Source organism: Pan paniscus, chromosome 1, assembly GCF_029289425.2.
Source record: "Pan paniscus chromosome 1, NHGRI_mPanPan1-v2.0_pri, whole genome shotgun sequence".
NCBI lineage: Eukaryota > Metazoa > Chordata > Mammalia > Primates > Hominidae > Pan > Pan paniscus.
The window spans coordinates 65,619,102-65,638,054 of record NC_073249.2 but is presented as its reverse complement, the minus strand read 5'-3'; the positions used below and the strand labels follow the sequence as shown (position 1 = coordinate 65,638,054).

Here is an 18,953-nt window from a genome sequence, read left to right as displayed (position 1 = left end):
TGTTTATTCTCAATTTCTATACTTGCATCATTGCAGAGCAGCAATAGTTTGTGGATTGATACCTGTGTATGAACCACACTTTGAGTGGCATGTGTTAAAAGCTTTGATGAGGAATGAGAGCCTGAACCCCAATAATAGCCTGGGCATATTAGTCAGGGTGGGCTGGATTATTATGCAGCAACAGCCAGCGAGTTCATTTAACAAGTGTTTATTGCTTGCTCACTTTACATGCCCATTGACTGAAACGACCCATTGCATGCCCTTTACTCTGGAAATCAGAATGACAGGGCCTCCACCATCTGAAATGCTGTCAGTTCCAGCTGCAGGAGGCAGTTCCAGCTGCAGTGTTGCTTACTGCAATTAGGAAGCAGCCCATGTTACTCCTGTCCACGTTTCACTAGCCAAAGGAAGCCACGTGCCTGGCCATGATCTACCTCAAGAAAGAGGGGAAGTGCAAATCTGTCATGTTCCTGGATTGAGGAAAAGGAATATTCAGAGAGCAGCACTTCCAGGTAATAGAAAGGAGAGGAGAGAGCCGGCAGGTAGATTTAACAACTGGATAGCTGCGTGAACAGAGAAGGAGCTGGAGTTAAACCTCAAACTATTGAGTCCTGTCACTTTAATGGGAGTGAGTTTCAGGTTGTTTTGGGAAGACAGTGAGAGGACGTTGCAAGAAGGAAAGGGCACTAAGTACCACCAGGTTGGGAAATGGGCCACCTAGAGGACTTTTTCCCACTTCATGGCTCGGGTTCTGGAGATCAGAAAGAAGATCTTGTATGGATCAGAAACCTAGGGTCATTGGGGACTTTATTCTTTCCGTTCTTCTGATGCACCAGATTGTTACACAGACTATGTTGTCCTGGCCTTTTCTTTACTTCCTAAGAATGGAAAAAAGAAAGCAGTTGTGCCTATAGCATAGAAGATTTAGTGGAACTCTGCGAGAATATTTCTGAAGGAAGCTGGTTAAACATGGATGCGTGGGTGAGGCTGGGTTTATGAAGAGCCTGGTGGCAACTCTTCTGGGATGGATAGTTGTTTATGTGGGATAGTGAACATGGAGTGTTTGTATAGATCTAGGACACTTTCAGGGTGCATTAGCATCTGACGGAGAGAGAGCTGGGGGACAGACATCAGTCCTTAGGGTTTCTCATCAGTCACACAGGTAGTGGCTGAATTGGGCATCATCCTGCAGTGCCTGAGGTCCATCTGGGTCTCTCATGACTTTTTCTCTTGAGCACTTGGAAAATATTTGGTCTGGTCCTGAACTCCAGGGACATGTTGGGGAACTTTCAGGCTGTTTTGGGTCCTCTCCATCTAGATACACTTTCCCAGCCATATGTGCTTCTCTGCTGTCTTCATAGCATGTTGGAGAAAGATCCTAAGAGTCTGAGATATGTGGAGTATGTGGAGCTTTACCTCGGCCTGGAGGCAGCAGTAGGGGGTATAGGGTAGGAGTGGGTGCTGGCCATATGCCCTTTCATTTCCTCTATTTCCTTTGGAGCGTCTATTGTCTCTCCTCTGCACCAGCAACTTTTGGGGTCAGAGCGGAGGGCACGGACCACAGGTGTCTGCTCCATGACCAGTTCAAGGTTCTAACTCTTCCACTTTTGCTACTTTTTATCCCCAACAGGTTTTTTCCCCTAGGTTTATTTTGTCTTAGGGGTAGGAAAAACTGATGCCGACCATTTCCAGATCAATTTTCCTTCTAAACATATTGTTTTTGCCAAGATTTTAGATTTTGGAATTCAAAAGCCAAGAATTTGCTCTTTTTGTTCTGTAGCATAATCCTGTTCCTGAGGCAGTGTGCCAAGAAAGCCTGTATGGGAAAAAGTTCACAGGGAACAAGAATTACTGAGAAGGGAAAATATACCAGTTAATATATCAAAAATTATCCAGTTACATTCACAAACAGAAGGTGTTAATTGTCATTAAAATTCATATTGATACTCACAAGACCTATTTAATTTTCTGAGGGTACATTTTATCTTATCTATCAGCTTACATCCCACCTAATGATAATGCAGTATTTGATACAGAGTAGAAGCTCAATAGAAGTCTTATTTGATTGCATTCAAATATTCATAAATGGACTACTACCCACCCCATCCTATTCCTGCCATTCCAGTGGCAGGGCAAGGACCAGCTGCTTTTCTGCCCTGTCCACTTTGTACAGAAAGCAGAGCTGCATGTACCTCAGGCTGTGAGACAAATCACCATCCCATGCGATTTTCTTTTGTAAGCATGCTTATGCTACAAGATCCCTTATATTTTGATCCCTTGCCTTAGAGTTCTGAGAAATCAAAATAAGGATTTCTAAAGAAAATATATCTGCCTGATAAGTTTACTTATTATTTGATTACACATCCTTTCCTATGCCAAACCTATGCATTTATTTATTCAACGTTTTTTGGGGAAATGAAGACATGTAAACACTGCTAAATATGGAAACTCTACTTAGAAATGGTAATTCCTCTCACATAATTATACAGTTATTGTGGATTGTACTTCTGTTGATGACCACAGATGGGGATGCTGTGGTTTTGAATATTGGGTGAAAAATTGGTCATCTCTTCTCCCATCCCAACTGAGATCATTAGAAAACTTGGTTCCTATAAATATAACCAAGAATGTTGCTTTTTTCTGGATTGTACATTCTCTATTGTTTAGATATAAATGAATAGAATTCATCCACTTTGGACCATAATGTTCCACTCCCACAAAATGAAAGGAGTTGGTGCAGATACTATCTGTGATCCCCTCTAGCTCTTTATTTTGGTGATCCTATAATTGAAAGATTTTGCCACATAGATCTTTCCTTCTCACCCTCACGCTCATCACCCTCTTCCACCTCTACCCCTGTTAAAAACAACAACAACATATTCCTCCTATCATGGGCCTTATTAATCCACCATTAGAATTGTGCTCCTTTGAATTTTTGAGGCCCAAGAGACTTGCAAGGCAGAGTTTTGACTTCAGAAAACCAACAGTGACATGGGACAGTTGTGTAATCTCCCTGAGCCTCAGTTTCTCATCTGTAAAATGAAGGACAAAGTGTGTCCTTCCAGGGTTGTGTTTTCCTCACACATTGAAATGGTTATGTGAGGATAAATGAAGCCCAGCATACAATAAACTATCAATGATCCTTCCCTTTGCAGCCTCCAAACTCTTCCCATTGATGTGCAGGTTGCCACCTTGGGAGAGAATACATGATAACTAGCTGAGAGCCAGTCCTCCAAGGAGTAGGACCTAGATGTTTAGCAGGGTATGAAGAAGGTAGTCTTAGTCCATTTTGTTGTTTGATATTCTATTATTCTAACTATCACACCCCATCCCACCTATGATGGTTTTAAGATATTATCCATAAATCCTTTTGATTATTACCCATAAATCCTTTTGATTATTATCCATAAATCCTTTTGATTTATGGATAATGTCTTAAAACCATCACAGGTGGGATGGGGTGTGATAGTTAAAGGGCATTTTAATTTTCTGTTATTCTGTAACAATATCAGAGACTGGGTAATTTATAATGAACAGAAATTTATTAGCTCACATTTCTTGACGCTGGGAAGCTTAAGATCAAGGGTCCAGCATCTGGCAAGGGCCTGCTTGCTTTATCTTATGGCAGAAGGCAGAAGGGAAAGAGAGATCAAGAGGAGTCAAATTAGCCCTTTATAATGGCACCAATCCTGCCCATGAGGGTGGAGCCCTCATGGTCTAATCACCTCTTAAATATCCCACCTCTTAATACTACTACAATGGCAATTAAATTTCAACATGGGTCTGGAGGGGACAAACATTCAAACCATGGCAAAGGTAAAGGAAAAGATGGGACAATTTTGCCCTTTGAAAAATTTCTCAGGCCTGATCTTGCTGCTGCTGTTGCTGCTGCTAATGGTGATGGTGATGATAACACTTTTTTTTTTGGTCTCACTTTGGGGGATCCTTTAGGTTTAGATAAATTGCATAGGAATAAGATAAACACCAGCTATGCAGTGGGAGACTTAAATCAAATAAGGGAAATTTCCACTGCAGGGAAGCTGTACTGGGGCAATTCATTAGGACTGAAAAGAAGTTAAACTTAGCACAGCACAAAAGCACATTGAAAAGTTCTCTCTAAAAGATAAGGGGGAATGTTCAGGGTGCATTTAAGTCATGGGATATGGCAAGGAGCCTTCTGTTGATGGTGGGGATTAGGTCTCTTGAAGGAATGAATAAATTAAAAAACATGAAACAATAACTAGCAATTTGTAGTTGTATAAGCATGCCTATATTACAGTGGGGGATATAAGGACCTTATTTTGTTCCCTTCTATATTCCCAGAAGTTAGAACAGTGTCTGATACATAGTGGGTGTTCCACAAATATTTGTGGAAGAAAATAAACAAATGAATACACATAAAATAATGTCAAGTGATGACAAATGCTATGAAGAACGTAAAGCAGGGTATGGGGATAGAGTGTGACAGGAATGCAATTTTAGTTAGGGTGACCAAGAATGGCTTTTCTCTGCAGGTGACATTTGAGCAGAGACCAGAATGCAGTGAGGGTGGGAGTCATGCAAATAACTAGAGGACCAGCCTTGCGGGCAAAGGGAACAGCAAGTGCAAATGTCCTGAGTTTAGACCATGATGGGATCTGAAATTCTGCATTTCTAACAAGTTGTCTGATGATGTCAGTGCAGCTGGTCCATGGACCACATTTTGAGTAGTAAGGGTATAGACTAGAGTTTGACCCAGGAGTCAGTACTAGTCAAGGTCAGTACTAGTCAAGTCAGTACTAGTCAAGGAACTGAGTAGTTCTGTCTGAGAACTGAGTAGTACTGACTAGTCAAGTCAGTACTAGTCAAGGAACTGAGAGGTGAGGTCATTGCATGAGAAAAGAGGAATGCAAAACTGTATATGAAATATATTCTTATCTATACAAAATGTATGCAAAGAGGGACATGGACAATATCAACAGTGTTTTCCTCAGTGGGGTTGCACTTCAGATGATTTAAATTCTCTTCTTTTTAGATTATTCCAAAGCTTCTGCCATGTGTATTTATCACTTTTATATTCAGAAAAAAACATTTTTGGAAAGTTCAAAACAGAAAATATGTATTTAGTTAAGACACAAAGTTCAAAATGTATTAAAATATTTCTAAATTTTAAAAAAATGTTATGGACACATGGGAATTGGTTGGGGTTTCTGATGAAAGGCTTCATAAAGGAGATGACTTTGAATCAAATCTTGACATCTAAGTAGGCAAAACTAAGTTGGAGTTCTTAGCAGCTTCTCTTCTCTCTTCCTGTTCTTGGGTGGAAGTTGGAGTGGGGAAGATATAGGGTATGGATGGTATATTAGTAATCTATTGCTGTGTGACAAATTATCCCAAAGCTCAGCTACTTAAAACAATAGTTTTTGTGGTTCAGAAATTTGGGAGCAGCTTTTTGGCTCAGGTTCTCTCATGAGGTTTCCATGAAGATATTAGCTAGGGCTTCCATTATCTGAAGGCTTGATTGGGGCTGGAGGATCCACTTCCAAGATAGCTCACTCACATGGCTGTTGGCAGGAGAAGGCCTTGCTTTCTTGCCATGTGGATCTCTCTACAGGACACCTTGGGTCTCCTCATGATACTACAGCTGGCTTCACTTAGAGCTAATGACCAGAGTGAGAGAGAGGGAGAGCAAGAGAGAGTGAGAGAGAGCTAGAGAGAGCATGAGAGAGAGAAGATCCAACACCTTTGATGACCTAATCCTGGAGCACACACACTGATGCTTCTGCTTTATTCTGTTCATTAGAAGCAAGTTGCCAAGTCTAGTCCATACTAGGGGGAGGTGTATTCAAGTTTACCTTTTGAAAGGGGGGAGTATCAAAAGGATTTATGGATAATATCTTAAAACCATCACAGGTGGGATGGGGTGTGATCGTTAAGGCCATTTTAATTTTCACTTAAAAGGGACTGTATAAAATTACTAGATACTATGGATTACTGTAGGAAACTGTCAGTCATTTAGCATGCCTGGTGTTTAGCAGGATGGAGGGTAGAAAGGTATGATGAGGAAAACATCTAGAACATAATGCAAGCCACATATGTAATTTAAAATTTTCTAGTAGCCACACTAAAAGATGTTAAAAAGAAAATACGTAATTTTAATAATATGCTTTTAGCTCTATATATGCAAATATTTTCATTTCAATGCATAACCAATATAAAAATTATTAACGAGATATTTTAGACTCTTTTTTCTTTTTACTATCTCTTTGAAATCTGGTGTGTGTTTCATACTTATAGCATCCTTTGGTTTGGACTAGCACAATTTCAAGTGCTCAGGAGCCACATGTGGACAGTGCAGGTCTAGAGAACTAGGCCAGAAGCTAAGAATAGGTCACCAAGAACCATAATCTGTATCCATTGTCCAAACAGAGGGCCCAGTAAAGGGTTTAAGCTGAAGGGCACCATGATCAGACTCCTGGTTTAGAAGTCACTCTCACTGTTCAATGTGTAGAACGTGGAGGGTTGGAGCAGGCAAGCCCAGACATAAGCACATAATCGGGAGACTTTCAGAACATCCCATGTGAGAGCTTGAATGAGGTTAGTTACACTAAAGATGGAGAGGAGCCGATGTATGAAAGATAGAAAGGAGGTGGTTTGTAGTAGGTCCCATGACCATTTGGATGTGAGAAAGTAGATGTAATAAGATACAGACACTTAGAATGATTCCAAGGCTTCTGGCTTGGGTCATTGTGAGGAAAATTGTAAGAAAAGGAAATACAGGAGTTAAAACATGGTTCACTTTGGGGGGGATAACAAGGTAAGATTACAGCTATATATTTGGAAAAGTTTTGGTTGAGATAGTATCGGAGATGGAGGAGAAGAAATCTAGTGGACAGTGGATGGATAAATCTGGAGCTTAGGGGAGACCTAAGCTCCTGGTGGAACCACCACAAGTCTTCGTAATTTTATGATATTGCTATGAAAATGCCAGGCACTGTGGAAAGTTCCAGTTTTCTCTTGTTGTAGAGGCAGAATCAGCTGAGGAAGAAAGACTGGAGCCACCTCAGGAAGAGGCCTCTGAGCTGTGGGCACCAGCCAGGGAGGTCTGCTTTCCTGGCCCAGAATGACCTGGCTATTTAGCAGCGAGGGAGGGGCCATGAGAGCCACACTGCGGAGTTATCTTAGCGGTAGGAGCTCCCTGGCCAGGCTGTGAAGGCCAGAGCTCACTGAGGGGAGTAGGAAGGGGAAGGAGTGTCTGGATAAAGCATCGGACGTTAAAAACGCCTAGATTCTGAGGAGTCTGTTGATGGCATGGACTTTGGTCTTTTTGTTGAAAACCTCTTTTGTAATATGTTCAATAAGTGGAATTCTTTGCTGCCAAAAGATGGGAAGGAGGAAGAGGAAAAGGAGAAGGAAGGAAGAGAAAGAAAGAAGAAAAAAATTCCTGCCTTGGGATTTGACTATTTCACATGTTGTCTCCATCTCAGAAAATACGTATCCTTGTCAGTGAAGAAAAAAATGTTTTTTGTATTTTTTTTTTTTTGGTAGAGATCGAGTTTCACCATATTGACCAGGCTGCTCTCGAACTGAATGACTTATATGAGTACACATGTCATGTTTAATTGTGTTTTTCTACTTACATTTCCTATTGTAACCTTCAGTGCTCATCTGGGTTGTTTTCTGTTTGTTTGTTTGCTTGCTTGCTTGTTTTTATTCTCTAAGAAACAATATAATAGTCAACCCTATTTGTTGACTAATTCTATTTCTGGAAGGTTAGCAGACCTATGTGAGATATTGAGACCCTTCCCTCTTTTACGCACCTAAAGTGAAGTGTGTCTGCCCACTTCCTCTTCCTTAATAGGGTGATGCCTTAATGCAAGGGTTGCAAACTAAAGTGCCTGCCACAGCCAGGTAGATAATACACCGGAGTGATGTGAGTGTACACAGCAAATGAGCTTGGCCAAAGGGAGCAGCTGTTGTGAAGCTCCAGCAGATTCTTGTGAAGTGGCAACATGGGCGTACTTGCCAGATGTTCTTACTTTTGTGTGTGAAATTTTTTGGTGAAGTTTCCCCACTTTTAACTTCACAAAATATCAATTTTATTTAAACACTGCAGATTAAACAAAATATGTTCGTGGGTTCTTATCAACCCACAGTCCACCAGTCTTTGACATCAATCTAAATCTTTATATGTGTATGCATGTCATGTTTCATTGTGTTTTTCTATTACATTTCCTACTGTAACCGTCAATGCTCTTCTGGGTTGTGTTTTGTTTTCTTACTTGTTTGTTTTTATTCTCTAAGAAAAAATACAATGGTTAAGGCCCTATTTGTTGGCTAATCCCACTTCTGGAAGGTGAGCAGATCTATGTGAGGTATTGAGACCCTTCCCCCTTTTAGGCACCTAAAACAGCAGACCATATGGAAAATGGCATATTCCCCTGGCAGATTCAGGGCCACAGTGGTTGAGAGACTATCGGAGATGGAGGAGAAGAGTGGAGTGACCCTGGTGCAACTGGCCACATTTTGGTGGTGACTCCTCTAATAAGTGCCAGGTTACTTAAAGTAGATCTCATATTTAATAATAAATGAAATATCAAAATCATTCATGAGGGTACTAGATAGCATGTGGAAAAAACAGTCATTATTTCCAGTGCTCAAAGTTAAACATTAAAAAAAAAATCAAATGCAAGAAGGAAGTAGGTGAGGGAGAAAATAGGAGGAAAATGTATGGAATTCAATGGGTTTCATGTGCATTTCCCTTGGATGTTATTGAGCTCTAGGTCAGGTTTGTAGAAGAGAAGCGATGCTTCCCCATCATGCTCCCCAGTCCTCCACCCTCCACCCTATCCTGTGGGGCAGAGTTGCTATAGATTGATGACATTCTAGGACACTGGACCATGTTTGCCAGTAGAATGGTTGCTGCCCACTAAAAGGTCATGCATAATGTCCACACAAAGACCTGTACATGAGGTTTATAACAGCTTTATTCATAACAGTCAGACTAGAAATAACCTGAATATTCATCAATGGGTAAATGTATAAACAAACAGTAGTAATCTTTACAATGGGATACTACTCAGCAATAAAAAGAACAAGCTACTGACATACACCACAACATGGGTGACTCACAAAACACTCTGCTGAATGAGGGAAGTCAAAACCCAAAGCATTTATGCTATATGAATTTATATGAAACTTGAGAAAAGGCAAATTTAATCTATAATGACAAAATAGATCTATGGTTTTTTGAGGCTTGGGATGGAGGGTATGTAACACAAAAGGGCATGAAGGAATTTAGGCAAAAGATGATGGAAATGATCTATATGTTGATTGTGGTGGTCTTTCCATGTCTGGTTATAGTTTTGAAACTCATCAAACTTAGGCTTAAAATGGGTGCATATTCTTTCATGTAAATTATACCTCAGTAGAGTTGATGTAAACAAAAAGGTCACGTACAAAGATGTATTATCTCCTGTCCCTCTTTCATGTGTGCTATAGAAGCAGTCTAAAGACCTAACTCTCTTTTCTTCTCCTTTCTTCCTCCATGTGGCCGGAATGGGGAGAAAGCCAGGGCTCTCTTGCTTAGGATGTGCCCAGCCAAAATTTTGCTCTTATCTTGTCTGATCAAGCATTTTCATCTGTTTGGATTTCTGTCTTCATTTATGGCAGATGAGGTGTGGTGAAATGTTGAAGTTGAGTTTGGGCTTATGGGGAGAAAAGGTGTTCCATCTCTGATCCTCCAGGCTTGCTCAGGTGTCCCAGCCCAGCTTACAAGGGCTGTGCACTGTGGGTAGGGGACTGACTTCAGCTGAGAATAGGACACTTGCTTTTCTTTTCTTGACCAATTTTCTGTAGTATACAGCTCCCTCAGGGACATATTGGAGAGGGAGGGCTGAGGTTTACAAAATGATTTGGATATTCCTAAGACCCTTGATTAATTCTGTCTAAACACTGTAATTATTTCTAAGTCTTCCATAGACATACTTTTACCAAAGGCCTCATCGCCTTTACGGAAACGTCATCCTCTAGTCTCAGTACCACTCTGGCTGGTTGGATACTTACTTTTCAAAATACAGCTTGAGTCATTGTCCTGAATCCTTCCTACCCTCCAGTCTCAAAGCACATGTATCTCTTGTTCCATGATCCAAAAGAAGGGAAAGGGGCTTAAGTGTGATGCAAGTCTGGGTTCACATCTTGACCTGCTGCTTACTGAGTGGGTGGCTTAGAGCAAGTCACTTATCCTCTCTGAGCTCCAGAATATATATTTTTATATATATGGTATAGTATAGTACAGTATATATAGTCACCAAGGCTCAGAAATTGATATATATATATTTAGTATTTTTTAATTTCTAAAATAGTGATGATAATTCCTACTTTTCAGGATTGTTGTATATGTTATATAATATAGTGTATACAATTTGCACAACAAAGATGCATAATATATTTTAGCTATTATTATTATTAGCTGTAGTGGCAGAGACAGCCCCTGCCTCTCCTTGCATGTAGGTATGTACATATGACATGGAGACAGTGGAATGTAAGAGCTGTGTGTCACTCCTGGGGTAAAGATTTTAGAAAAGGACAGGACTTCCCTACTGTCTCTTTCCATTTCTGTTGGCTGGAAGCAGAAAACAAAGAGCCCCTAGGAAATGGTGAAGCCACAAGATCTATGGAGCCTGGAGTCCTTAAATTACTACCTGGGAGACAGCTACCTGTCACCCAGGAACCCCTGCAATGGGCTGTTTTATAAGGAAGAAACAAACTTATTTTGGGTTAGGTCCCTAAAATTCTGGGTTTTGTTTATTATAGCTGTTAGTGTTAATTGTCCTGGTAAATTTAGAAATTGGCACTTTGAAGTGGAGGTTAATGTAAGAAAAACCTAAGATATGTTGCATCGACTCAGCAGTTGGATGGTGGGTGGCACAGACACTGATATCAAAGGCTGGGAAGATGGAGACCTGTGGAAGAGATGGCAGAGCATTTGGTAAATCTGTTGCTGGTGATTATTTAAAAGGCATGCCCAGTGCCTGACAAGTCTTTATCTCCAGGGGAGAGGCTGGCTATTACTTACTGTATTCAGCAAGGTATAACCAGACAGATGTGCTCTGCTAAGAACTCGTTATGAGTGCAGAAATGAAACAGTCTAGACAGAGTCCAGAAATCTGATGTTTCACAGGATTGGAAAAGCATTATTGTTCTCAACCCATAGAAGATATCACTGAAAAAGGCTTTGAGCAACATAGGTCCATTTAAAAAATCTCAATTTAATAGATACCATGCTAGCATCTACAGACTAGGAAATAAGTAGGGACTGTTCTCTGCCCTCAAGGAGTTTATAACTTAGTAGAAAAGAGAAAAATGTGTACAAATAACTGCAGTGGAAGACAGTTAATGATTGAAACATACATTGCTATAAATAATGCAAGAATCACAGCATTCTAGGGTAGCCCAGAATAGGGGCTCTCAAAAGGACTGGGGAGCTTGGACCTTGGTTTCTCATCAAACCCTGAAACCCATGAATGAATGAATAAACCTCAATTGTTTCCCAAACTCATTTTCATCTTACTGAAACACTAGAGTTCAAATTTGGTCTCTGGGGTAGTAGCTGATCCTCTGGGCATTGAGGAGCTCCCTCAGGCCAGCCCATGACTTTCCTATCAGTGTTCTTCCCTGCCTTTACAAGTAGTTCAGACTGAGACTTGTATGGGTTCCCTACTGAGGGCCTCATTTCTGTAACAGAAGAGGGCTCTGACATCCTTATTTTTCTTCAACTGCCCTGAGATGATGAGATGCCCCAGACCTGAAAGCACCATTGTGTTTGCTGAGACTGCTTGTATTTATTTTCTCTTGTGTTTTAAATAGTCATTCTTTGGGCAAAGAATGAGAACTTGCAGCTCCTTATTGTTTCCTGGCATGAACCTAGTACCTTTTAAACTTGCTTTTATTGCCTCTTTGGCTGTGTGGAGCATTTATCTAAATATAGACTGGTACAACACTATGAACAGGACTGGAATAAGATAAAATTTTCTTTCCGATCAATTCTGTTACATCTTCTTGTGAACACTAGGTACTGTTCTTTTCTCAGAGTGGCAAGAGTAGGCAGCAAAAAGAGATGATATTGAGTTGCAAAGCTTTTCTAAGTGGAAGTCAATCACTGCCAGGCCTTTTAAAGTCACAAGACCCAGGTACTGAGTGCTCTGGACACTGGATCTGCCTGTGGCCTTAGGCAAACCACATAATCATGGTCAGCAACATACACTGCCCCTTGGAGGCAGGGTGGTGGAGTGGAAGGGGCACAGGCTTTGACAGAACCCAATTGGATCTAATGCCCTGCCACTTATTTTGGGGTGACCTTGGGTAAGTTCCTTATTCTCATTTCTAAAAGGGGGCAATACTAATAAAATCTATCTCTTAGGGCTCTTGTGAGGATTAAATGTGATGAATATATGTAACTTACTCAGCACATTTTCAAGAAATAGAAGCTATTATTTTTTTGTAGGTAGGTACTTTGTGGCATTAATATATCAAATGCAACCATATCTTTACTTTTATTTCCAGGAGGAATAATCCGTATATATTTATTAAAGATATTAACAAAAAGCAGCTCTCACCTTCTTGTGAATCAGATCCAAATCCCTTAACGTCTTCATTCATTCAGGTGAGAGGATTTCATTACTGCAGGAGTGCACTATAGTAATTAGAGCAGAGTCTCTGGTCTCAGGGTTCAAAACTTGGTGTCTGATATTGAGCCAATTGCTCAAGTTCACTGGGCCACAATCCTTGATCTGCGACTTCAAATTGAAACTATTTATAGACTTTACTTGCTTAATATAAATCTTTCTATTTTGGGTGCAGAAATATTGGGTTTGATTCTAAGGGACCACCCCAGACCTTGGTGGTTGTTCTGTAATATCTGTCATATGCACCCTATTGCCTTTATTAATTCTGCATTCTGAGTTGCAAAACTCATCTGGTTTCCAGAGATTTGGGGATCTATGATATACCCTCATAGGGTCGCTGAGCTATAGTCACTTCATGCCCCGCCTCCAAATCTTATTAGCTATTATTATCATCTTGGAATGGTTTTTTGATGTGGCGGTTATTCTCCCATTTTACATATGAGGAAAATAAGACCCAGAAAAGTTAAATCACCACATAGCTCATATGTGATATGGTCAGAATACAAGCAAGGCATTTCTGACATCAGATCCCATGCATTCTGTTGAATTCATTCTGTTGAATTCCCAGGACCCTGTACATGCCCTGGCAGAGCCAGCCTCAATTAAGATTCCACCTGGAGAGATTAGAGTGTACAGTTAAGAAAACACAATCAGCTGGGACTGTCCTCTTCAGGCATCTCACAAGCAGACCAGTTCTGGTGTGGGCTCCTCACCCTCCTTTAGCGGCTGTGCAGAGGATGGAAGGGTGGGTCCCGGAAGGCTCCCACAGGGTCTGCCAACCACATGGCTTGAGAAGGGAGCTGGCCTGCACACCGTCCTCTGCTAATTTCTCCTAAGGGATGTGAGCAGAGCATTGACAGGGTCTGTGATACACCCTTTAGCATAATTCTGTGCCATAGCAGGAACAGTCTATTTTGTGAAAAGCTCAGGATGAAGGCTGTCTCTCTCACTACTGTTTTGATGTTCACTGACAAACCCACCTACCATCAAATGATTCCCACCACACTGCCTGCCACGGTGCCTGAAATTTGTGCTATAAGCCATCAGTCTCCAGAGACTACCAATAAAATGTCTGGACAGTAGGGTAGGGGATGAGGGAAGGATAAGAGGTGGGTCACCATCACTGAAGAGTCTGGGTGAACTGGGGTACTAGCTCCCAGGCTGGAGGTGGCCTCTGACAGACATGGCCTCTGAGGAGTGTAGCACCAAACACGGACCCAAAAGCACCCCTCAGAAAAGGAAAGGGATGAAGGGGTCATTTGCCTGTTTTACACATTTACCCAGATCAGGACCTGGAAGGGAAGACCTCCTTCACTGTTGCTGAGACTCCGAGCTCTTGGAAGACGGTGACTGTCTTTTTGTCTCTCTCTCCCCAGAACTCAGCAGAGTAACCCATGACTTGTTTGACTGAACAGAGTGCCCATGGGTTCAGTGCTCTGCTCTAGTCTCCACCTGCCAGTTTCCTTCTGACACTGCTATGAGCAACCCCCATATTTATGCAGATGAGTGCTCCATAACTCCACTTCTCTTCAATAAGAAGAAAGAGCAACACTGCTAACAACTTATTGTTGGTGGTGAGACTTTGGGCAAATTAATGAGCTCTCTGTTTATTCATTGATAAAATGTAGAGAATGCCCCTGGCTTCCCACACTTGTGGTGAGGACTCAGTAAGGTTCTTGTGGACTGATTGTGTCCCTCTCTAAATTCCCCAATTCACACACTGAAGCTCTAATCTCCAGTGTGATTGTTTTTGGAGTTAGGCGCTATATGGAGGTAATCAAATTAACAGAGGTCATGAGAGTGGGGCCTTAATCCAACAGGACTAATATTCTTATAAAATGGGGAAGAAACAGGATACCAGAGATCTCTATCTCTCTCCCCCTTCTCTCTCTCTCTCTCTCTCTCTCTGTGTGTCTCTCTCTCTTTCCCTGTTGTACACAGAAGAAAGCCCATATGAGGACACAGCAAGAAGGTGGCTGTCTTCAAGCCAAGAAGAGAGGCCTCATCAGAGATGGAATGTTCCTGCACTTCGGTCTGGATTTCTAGTGTCCAGAACTGTGAGAAAATAAATTTCTGTTGTTTAAGCCACCTGGTCTGTGGTATTTTGTTATGACAGGCCTAGCAAACTAACGTAAAATGCTTTGGTACAGCACCAGGCACAAGGTAGAGATTCATTAATTGTAATAATACCATATAAATAATTATTGATAATGGCACTATCAATAATTGCCATTGTTATTGCTTCTAATAAAACACCCACCCTTCTAGGGGAGAGAGGAAGAATTTTGGAAACTCCAGTAACAAACAGTCTGCAAATCCACTTTGAGCTTCTGATGAGAAATTGAGGGCACTCGAAAGAAATAAATCACATTCACTGAAATTTTCTGATCCTATTTCTGTACATATGTCATGATAATTTGTGTCAAGTAATATGACAGCATCTTTCCTCTGAGGGACTTAATGTGCTTATGCCAACTACTTATCCATCAGGCAAATGTTTACATTCTGAGGATGAACTAAGGGAATGTCTTAGATAGCTGGGAGCCTGAGGCTAGGACTGTGCACTGAGGGGCACTAATAAAATCAGATAATCGAATTTCTTCCACCTTCTCTGTGGTTTAGGCTGTGCAGTCTGGAAGCAGGCCAGGTGGTTGGTTTTAGGAATCACAGGGTTGAGATTACAGTACAAGACAGATTTTACTTCAAGTCTAAGTTAGCCTTGACTAATGATTGTTCCATCACTTTTAGATGTCCAGCTAACTCACTTACAGGCACATCAGGAAGAGGGACCTCTCAAGACTGTTTTCTCACCAAAACTCTGAGGTTCTGGTTTCATAACTGTATTAGTCCATTTTCACGCTGCTGATAAAGACATAGCCAAGACTGGACAATTTACAAAAGAAAGAGGTTTAATTGGACTTACAGTTCCACGTGGCTGGGGAAGCCTCACAATCATGGTGGAAGGCAAGGAGGAGCAAGTCACATCTCATATGGATGGCAGCAGGCAAAAAGTGAGAGAGTTTGTGCAGGAAAACTCCCCCTTATAATAACCATCAGCTCTCGTGAGACTATCATGATAACAGCATGAGAAAGACCTGCCCCCATGATTCAGTTACCTCCCACTAGGTCCCTCCCACAACACGTGGGAATTCAAGATGAGATTTGGGTGGGGACACAGCCAAACCATATCAATAACATTCACATTCTTCAGGACACCCAATCAAGCCCTCCACATGGACCTGTGGGCTGCAGACTCTTGCAGACAGATCAGGGAGGAGGGCAGAAAAGGCCTCTCAGCAATTGCAGTTCTTTGTGCCTGCATTTTCAATTCAGATGAATGCATTAGAAATGGTACTAAAATGTATTTGAAAAAAACAGAACCATCTAACATCATTGGTCAGAGCTCCAAATGGTTTATAAAGAGGGGGAAAAATATGCTGACTTCTGAAAAATGGGAAGGGGGTTACATTGGCTTGATTGAAACCAGTTGAAGGAGGTTGTTTTGTGTTTTTCCCCCAAGTTTTTCTTGACTAATGATTGTTCAGGTCTTTAAATCAGTGTTGTCCAACTGTCCCCAAAGACTACATAAGGCACAGTTGAAATCTGTATTGTCCCTTGCTGTTACTGCCTCTCCACTGCCCTTAACTCACAGGATGAGGTATTATAGGTTATAGAATCCCTTGCTTTTTATTCCTTTATCACAGATGGATGAAGTGCTCAAATCTGAATCATTAAACCGACTTCTTTTGTACCTCTCAGACTGTTCACTGATTTAACGTTGTTTTAATGTATTCATTAGATTCAAACATTTACTGAACACTCACCATGTGCCAGGCCCTCTTAAAGGCACGGGAGATGCTAAGGCAAATGAGACACAGATCCTGCCTCCAAGGGCTCCAGTGTAGTGGAAGGGCAGAGAAATAGTTACTAACATATGGCAATGGAGGAGGGCAAGGAATGGAGAAAGGCTTTAAAGGGTGCACCAGGGACCTGGAGGTGACCTTCCAAGAGGGAAGAAAAAGACAGGAGCATTAGGAGGGAGAAAATTTAATTGGGAAAAAGAAGCAGCCAGCAGGTTGTTTTGAGAGAATCAATCTTTTGCTGTATGGCTGAAGGCAGCTGGTGATGTTGGTATTGATGAATTGCATGACATAATTATTTGGCACAGAAAGAAAAAAAGAAGGGAAGAAAGGAAAGAAAGAAGGGGAGGGAGGGAGGAAGTCACCTTCTATACTTGAGAAAATATCATCAATGAATCCATCTGCTTCTGTTCCATAATTCCAACCCCTTCTCTCAGGAGGAGCTGAGTGATTGGTCTATTAGAGGTTCTCTTTGGCTTCCATAAAATCTAACAAAAATACCCCACCAAGTTTATTGCTCTCCTTGTTTCTCAGAAGACTGGAGAATGGACTTGCCTTGGACCAAACCCTCGAGTGCACTGACGTAGGAAAGGCAATGGAAATAGATGTCTTTTGTTACAAGGGTGATATTAAGATTGATAAAATTAAATATATATTATTATCTGGTTTGAACATATAGTTAATTAGCATGTAGCTTTGAATTTGTTATGTTGGTGGCCAAACCTGTTAGAAACAGGTTGGAATGCTATTCTAATTGCCTGATTCTAAAAGTAGGTTTCCAGAGATGGGTCCTAGCATATAGCTCCACAAATGTAGTACTGCCCACAAGGAAAATGGAGGTGAGGGGCAGGAGAAAGATGTAGTAGCTACTGAATTAAAGCTCAGTTTAAGGACTACTTTTCAAATGAATTGGGAGCCAGTAGTAAAGTGCATATGGTGGCCAACTGAACCAGAGGAAGGGGAACGGGGGGCAAGAATTCTTCCTGAGAGCACCTGTGCCCTTCCAGAGCTGCGTTCTTCTGAATTTTCTCCTCTCCTTTCAGTAACTAATTGGGCTTAATTAATAGGATTTGGTTGATTTTATCTGCAAATCTCCTTTGTACATATCTGAAGACCTAAACAGTGGTGGTAAAAAAATTGACTCAAACTTTTTCAGTCCAGAGACCAGATGACTGAAATCATGTCTTACTCATCTTTGCAACCTGAGCACCCAGAGTAGATACTCCATATGTTCATTATGTAAATTAATAAGCTTCTTTACTGTACCTCGTTTTACCCTAGAAAACCTATTTCTTCAACAAATGTTTACTAATTATCTACTTTTGCCGGGTGCTGAGTCAGGCACTAGGGATATGAGTGGGCAAGAGAGAAAAGACCCTTCCTCCTGGAGTTTGCTGCCCATAAGGAAAGACAATAATTAAATTAAGCATTACAATAAATTATGATATCATCACAATATGGCAAGTGAATGCTAATAGAGCCAATACCAAGGGGCCACATTTGTTGGAGAGGTGGCTCAAGGGACACCTCCTTGTGCAGGTGACTCAAATTAAGTTAGCACTCTCAGCTCTAGTGGTGCTGATAATCTATCTGGAGAAAAAAAGAATATCATGCATGCAAAAGTAAGAAAGAGTACAGTGTAGGACACTCTAGGTTCAGTGTTACATTATGGATTATAGAGGGTAGAAAGGGGTGATATCAAAAAGGGTTTATGTAGGCTCAGAAGTTTGCAGGAGGAAGGAGCACTTGGACTGTCCTTGGAAGATGGGTAGAAGAGTGGAATAGAACAAGGGAGGAAAGACAGAAATAAGAATCCCACACAACGGGGGAAGTGAAGCCTCAATGGGTAGTGGCAGGAGACAGGCTGAAATCATGCAAGACCTGGTAAGTCAGTGGAAATGAAAGTGTAAGTGCAGTTCTATTATCATTATTATTCTTAATAATGTGATAAAAGCCACTGTACACCAAGTCCTAGTCTGGGTTAGGTGCTGGGTAGAAAATGTTAAACAAAAGGTCTACAATTCATTCTTTTTTGCTACCAAAGGGAAGTCCATGGGAAAGAAGGAAGGAAGGTAACTTAATCAAATCTTCACATGAACATACTAATGACAGGCCTCCAGATAAACACATTAATGATATTTGCTAGTGCAGGGTCCTTATCTATAGAATTCTTTTTAAAGGAGGTACCTGATCTGCCTGGGTTGCTCATTTGTAACAAATCTGAATCTATGCCTGTATTGGGTATGGGTTCTGAGAAAAGGTCAGGTCAATTATATAACTATCTGAGTATAATATGAAGATATTTATTGATGGTTCTTTTCTGTGTAGGTGATGTGCCACATACATGGCTTGAAGATCTTCTGTGTTAATCTGGGGAAGAATATCTTGATGTGGCATGGAAGGACTCAGGACACTGCATGGGTCCTAA

General features: G+C 41.2%; 1 protein-coding gene across 2 annotated transcripts in view; it reads left to right on the top strand.

The window, feature by feature from the left end:
* TSEN15 (tRNA splicing endonuclease subunit 15) overlaps window positions 1-14,753 on the top strand; it is a 44,184-nt gene extending 29,431 nt beyond the window's left edge. Inside the window, exons 4-5 of one of the 2 annotated variants that reach the window (XM_034942291.3) lie at window positions 12,544-12,643; window positions 14,610-14,753. In XM_034942291.3, the coding sequence (XP_034798182.1) occupies window positions 12,544-12,643; window positions 14,610-14,711 (202 nt within the window). In that variant the 3' untranslated portion in view covers window positions 14,712-14,753. Of the gene's footprint in view, window positions 1-12,543; window positions 12,644-14,606 lie in introns of both variants that reach the window. The other variant, XM_034942283.3, reaches the window with a different exon arrangement.
* Window positions 14,754-18,953: the final 4,200 nt, after the last annotated feature.